This window comes from Vigna angularis, chromosome 2 (assembly GCF_016808095.1).
Source record: "Vigna angularis cultivar LongXiaoDou No.4 chromosome 2, ASM1680809v1, whole genome shotgun sequence".
Lineage (NCBI taxonomy): Eukaryota > Viridiplantae > Streptophyta > Magnoliopsida > Fabales > Fabaceae > Vigna > Vigna angularis.
Genome location: NC_068971.1, coordinates 3,707,278 through 3,713,225, shown reverse-complemented (window position 1 = coordinate 3,713,225; position 5,948 = coordinate 3,707,278). Strand labels below are relative to the sequence as shown.

Here is a 5,948-nt window from a genome sequence, read left to right as displayed (position 1 = left end):
TTGAGTTTATTTCTTCTTCTCCATTTCAGAAAGGGAAAAACCTAAGTCTTCGCGCCTCCGTTCTGGCGTTCTCTTCAAAAATCCTAAGAGCTTCATTACATCATCATTTCACACCAGTCCGAAATCAAGAAAAGCGATGGAGCCGGAAGACAAAGGCCGAGAGGATCGATGTCCACCGCTCGCAGCAAAGTATTGGAGCGTCTCAAGGTCCGCCTTTACGGAGGACGTCGATTCGATGGCACTGGGCACTCGTCAACAAGCGCCACGAACAGGCGCGCTCCTTTATAGTCGACGATGGAGGAATCGAATACGGCCATGAGTAAAATATTATTAGGTTACTTAGCGAGTTTTTTATTTTCCTTCGCCGTCGTTTTGAGTTCATTTCTTCTTCTCCATTTCAGAAAGGGAAAAACCTAAGTCCACTACTCGCGCCTCCGTTCATATCTTCTAGATTCTTTCAATCGTTCTCCATAACTGTTATTGCCGGCTACCACTCTTTCTCTCCTTTTATTTATCTCTTTGTAGTTTGTAATCGCTTGCATGTTTTTTCGCACAAACGAATCAGATTTGTATGAACTTAATCGATATGCACAAAAAGCACAACCCTAGGTCATGCACGAAACCACCCACGGCGGTGCAATCCGGTGTCGGCAGAGCTACTAACGATGTCGCACGAAAGCTATTGATGAAATTTAATTTGTTTCTATTGGTGAAATTTAGGTTGCAAATTTTGAGTATGTTGACGAGGCTGCCGACCAAAAAAGAGCATTAGAAAATGTGAACAGTTCGGAGAGAACACATTGCTGAAAGGAGTTGTTAAGAGACAAGTATAAGAGCATAAAGTTGAGGAGTTTAATGTTATGGGAAAAGGGAAGCTTAACCAGAAGCTGGTATCTAATCCTATTATTTATTCCATTGTTTTCTTTAATTTATTTATGCTTCTTTTATTCTATTTTCTAACTAAGCATTAATATTTACTATTGATATCTTGTGATTTATGTAGCTAACTTATAATGGAATAAACTGTATAGGTTCCTGAAACTTGGTAGTTTTTATTTTTATTCTGCAAGGGAAAATGTTTTTAGTGGTTGGTTAATTGTCTTTAAGTTTTCCTTTGCGTATCTTTTTTTAAGCTTGCTTTAAGGTAGTATTTATTAGTCCCTGATTTCCAGATAGTTTCTGTTGAGGGGGATGACCTTGCTGGTTTGGAAGATGTTAGCTTTGATGATAATTATGAAGTAGAGCTTACTGATGGTGATTCAAATGGTGATTCAAATTCTTAGAGTACCTTTATCAGATTAATTCAGAAGCAATTAACTGACATGGAAATGGTTTTCTTTGTCTTTTCTTTTCTTTGTTTTCTTTATATGTGATTTATAACCTTTATAGCAACAAATCCTTCCATCGGATCAAGAATTCCTTTATATACAGACCCATGACTTCCTATTCCTATCAAGTTCCAAGATCAGATTCCATCATATCTAAATAATGTATGCTTAATCTAGGCGACGGTGTCATGTGAAGTTTATGTGAATATAAACCAGCAGAGAATTGTACATCAAGACTGCTTTTTTGAGGTGGGATTTTCATTTCTCATATTTGTCTTCGATTTACAGTTTTATCTCCATATTATAATAATTAAATATACCTTCTTATATGTACATATTTGAGTAACAGATTTCTTTTATCTCTGAGGGACCTTCCACATCTCTAGTTTCTTGATTTAATTTGGTTTCGGTGTTTACTTGGTGATAAATATTCATGTTTAATTTGGATCTTTTTTTACTCTGTAGTCAAATATCTTTAAAATTATGATTAAAAAAATCCAACTTCTAAAAATAATTGTAACAACTTTTTAGCAGGATTTTAAAATACTTTAAAGTAATTAAATCTGGGGTTCATTCATTAGTACTAAAAAACACTACAAATTTGCAGTATGTGATATTCCTGGACCATTTTTATAAGATGTTGGTAAAAAGTGTCATTGGTTGGGAATAGAACTAACTTCTGGTTTGAAAACTGGAACACGTGAAGATCTTGGTCCCGTCATTTTCTGAATGATGATAATCAAAGCTTATTTGAAACACATACAATATATGGCCGGACCATGATACTATGCTTCCAAACTAACTTTTTTTGTCCAAATTTCTACACAGTTTTGCGATCATTTGTTAGATCTAGGATAATAACTGAAAACCAGTATCCATGTTAGTTTAATAACAGAAAACCAGATTGCAGATCTAGGATAACAAGATTATGTTAGATGAGTAGACTATTGATGGCATAAAGCTTCTCTAATAGAAATTATGATTTTGGATTTGTCACAGATATTATAATAATTACAGTACAGCTAAGACTTTTGGACAATGAATCAAAGTGCAGCTCCTGAAGTCCAATCCTCTCCCTCTCTATCTGCCCCAAATGCATTCGTTTTTAGTCAGCATGCACTCCTGCACCTATTCAGTCTCCAAATACATTTGTTTTTCAATCAGCAGTTCAAGTTAATGTAAGTGTTCTATTTCCCGTCCTTTATTGGTACAGTGTTTTGTTCAGTCTTACTGTTTAAAATTGTTCTTCATTATTATTTGAAGTATTTTGTTGTATAAGAAGGGCTCTCCTTAGAAGTTGTTTCTTTATATATGTCTTTCTGTATGCGTAGAGAATTGTTGCTCTTTCAGGTCAAGAGTCCTGGTGGGTCTGAGTATTTCTGGATATGTGAAGTTATTTAAATTTTCCCATATATTCCTGTGTATGGTTGCAATATCATATATTCTTGTATCCTATTACAAATGATATTTTGGATGGAAACTTTCAGACGTGCGTGCTAGGAAATCTTCAAATGGTATTCTAAAATTTCAGTTTTAGAATTCTTGTGATATTAATCATTGCATTTCTAACTATTATATTATATTGTAGGTATCTAATCAAATAAGTGTGCCACATGAAAGATGTAACAAAGAAGAACCTTAGACATCTCTGTTTTTAATTTTTTGTATTGAACATCTTTGGTAGACATCTTTGTCTTTAATTTTTTGTATTGAACATCTTTGTTAGACATCTTTGTCTTTAATTTTTTGTATTGAACATCTTTGTTTTTATTATTTTTTATAGTATTGAACATTGTTGTTTTTAATTTTTATAGTATTAAATATTTTTGCCTTTAATAATGTATGTTGAACAATATAATTTACTTTATATAATAATATTCAATTTTAAATAATATTAAAACCAAATTTATAAATTTAATTTGAATCAGATTTATCATAATTCAATTTAAAACAAAAATGATCTGAAAGCATTCCCGGCGGTTTTTGGAAACTCCGGTTAATACCAGCGGTTTTTCGGAAACCCCGGTTAGTACCGGCGGTTTTTTGGAAACCCCGGTTAGTACTGGCGGTTTTTCGGAAACCCCGGTTAGCACCAGCGGTTTTTTGGAAACCCCGGCTAGTACCGGCGGTTTTTTGGAAACCCCGGCTAGTACCGGCGGTTTTCCAAAAACCCTGGTTAAGACTGTCGGTAATTTTGTGACGGTGGTTTTCCCAATGGTTTGCTGTAACCGCGGGAAATGTGCTTTTTGGGGGTTAAAACCCCTGGTAATGCTGAAAAAAACCCCTAGAAAAATTACATATTTTTGTAGTGGTAGCACTGGTTGATAGTCAGATTTTAACTTTGTGGTCGAGTTGTAAGTAGACATTATCCATGCTCTACCTGATCTGTCGTCATCTTTATACGAAACTGATATGTTGTCATCTTTCTACAAAATTAACGAAAACTACTTAATTGTTTCAATTTTTCAAGAACTCAACTAAAAAAAATAAGTGAAAGAATTATGTAAGAAAAACCATCGTAACCAAAAACTTATTAAACCTTAAAAATTCAAAGGAAGGGAATAAGTACCATGAGAATCAATAATGCCATCTTCAATAAGGTTTGGGATGCAGGCAGCAAAAGCCAAGGAAGTTGCAGATGGTGGACTGAGAAGAGCCCCTTTGATTCCCATTTTATTTCCTACTTCCAAAGCCCAACCCATATGTATGGTAACAATTATACATGTTATCTTGTTCTCAACATCGGAGGCATCAATGTCTTGTATGAGCTTTGGAAGCAGAGCAGGCATGGTGCTTTTCATTGAAAAAAGAAGTTTGGCCACATCGCTTCTGTCATCCTGAGGGTCCAAACCATCAGGGAGAGTCACCACCTCTACTAGTGCCTCCTCCATGTTGTCACCACCTGCTGTATTGGCTCGTCTGTGGTTGAACTCTGTGTGGACAAAAGTGACCTTGCAACCATGTTTGGCCAAAAGAAGAGAAAACTGCATTAGGGGGTTCACATGTCCTTGAATTGGACATGGTAAACAAAGAAAGTGAGGGATGCCCATTTTGGTGAATCAATAGGTAGAAACAACAGAACAATTGGGAAGACTCGAATCAAGTGTAGGAACGAAATGTTTGGTGTTGTTGTTTGTATGTATGATGCTTTTGCTTTATATATGGTTATTAAAATGCATACAAGCAACTGATGTATCTCGTACTAGTCAAAGTTGGTGGGTTTGAAGAGACATGGTCAACTGTTTTTCTGGAATTAGAATAATAATCTTTCTAATGGTTTCTATAATATTGTTTTGTTATTTACTTTAACTTTAAAATGAACTCATTTGTGACTTTTATGCTTGTCTCGCAATGTGTCACTAATGACGTTTGTCCATAGAATTTAAAATACTTTTTGAAATTTTACAAGAGTTTCAATTTTGAACAAATTAGAGAATCACGTAATGTATTGATTAATGAGTGATGATGGGTAATAGGTGGCGTGTTAATTAACACAAAACTGTGTTTGGTTGAAATTTCATGTAGCTGTAATTAATATATATGTCAACATTCATTCAATAAAATGTTCTCATCCAAAATTCAAACACCAAAGTAAATTATTATTTGTAAAAGCCAGTAATGTCGTAAAAGAAAATATATTAAAGTTACATAAACTAAAGTTATAAGTTAATAGCTGAAAAGGTTGCTCTTAATTGACCAACTTTTATGTATGCATGCTTTGGGGTGATTTACTGTTGAGCAGCATTGTCATAGATTGAATTTGTGGTTAAAGTAAGGTTTGTTTTGAGGTATTTGGAAAGGAAAGTGATTATTTATGGATTTTAACGTTTTTTCAATTTTGGGGGCTGAACTCTGAGGGTATTTGTTGAAAAATCTTTTTTATTTTGAAACAATTTTTATTTGACATGCAATCCAAACTTCTGAGAACATGAAAATACAAGAACATCACCTGTAATCTCTTCCAGCAAAGAAGGAAATTGATTCTCATTATCCTGCAACTGAAAAACGTATTTTGGTTTTTATTAATAATAATCATAATAATAATAATAATAAATAAAATAATAATAAGAAATTAACGTTAACTTTACCCTTTTTCTTGAGAGTTAGTGCCTTTTTTTTCTCTGGTCAGGCAGAAATTCCGAATACATAGCACACACAGTAAAAGTTCATGTATAGTACAAATTTTTTAACATGAAAATTGAAGAATATCAACAAAATAGATACTGTTTTTTAGGATTTTTTATCAGACATGCAAGAATTTCATTATAGATATGAATAATGAAATATCCTTCCACCTTTTGCCCTAATGTACAGTTCCTTAGCATGGTTTGTTATGGTGCAAACGAAGGCTTCCACTCTTGTCCTTCGTCATTCTCCAATGGTCAGCACTAGCTTTCACTATATTGTTGTTTTCAACATTAATATAAGTACCGAGGCGTGCTCCACAAGTTAAAAGATCATTCGCATTAATATAAGTACTGATGGAGTGTAAGTTTTGCAGTCACTGCAATACTCTTCATCTGCCATATGTGTAGCTTACCTATCTTTGCTTGATTTGCAGAAGCATGTGAAAGAAATGGCCGTGTGTGAATTTGGGAGGCTTGGTGTTATATATATATA

At 34.1% G+C, this 5,948-nt stretch overlaps 1 protein-coding gene across 1 annotated transcript; it reads right to left on the bottom strand.

Moving 5' to 3' along the window:
* Positions 1-3,380: 3,380 nt before the first annotated feature.
* LOC108323036 (UDP-glycosyltransferase 83A1) lies at positions 3,381-4,436 on the bottom strand. The gene is made up of 2 exons (XM_017555361.2): positions 3,898-4,436; positions 3,381-3,754 (listed from the first exon to the last, which is right to left on the bottom strand). The coding sequence occupies exons 1-2, from the start codon at positions 4,376-4,378 to the stop codon at positions 3,747-3,749; spliced, it is 489 nt and encodes a 162-aa protein (XP_017410850.2). The 5' UTR covers positions 4,379-4,436; the 3' UTR covers positions 3,381-3,746.
* Between the last annotated feature and the right edge of the window lie 1,512 nt (positions 4,437-5,948).

Coding starts and splice junctions, on each gene's coding strand:
- LOC108323036 (XM_017555361.2), bottom strand. CDS start 4,378: ATGGGCATCCCTCACTTTCTTTGTTTACCATGTCCAATTCAAGGACAT.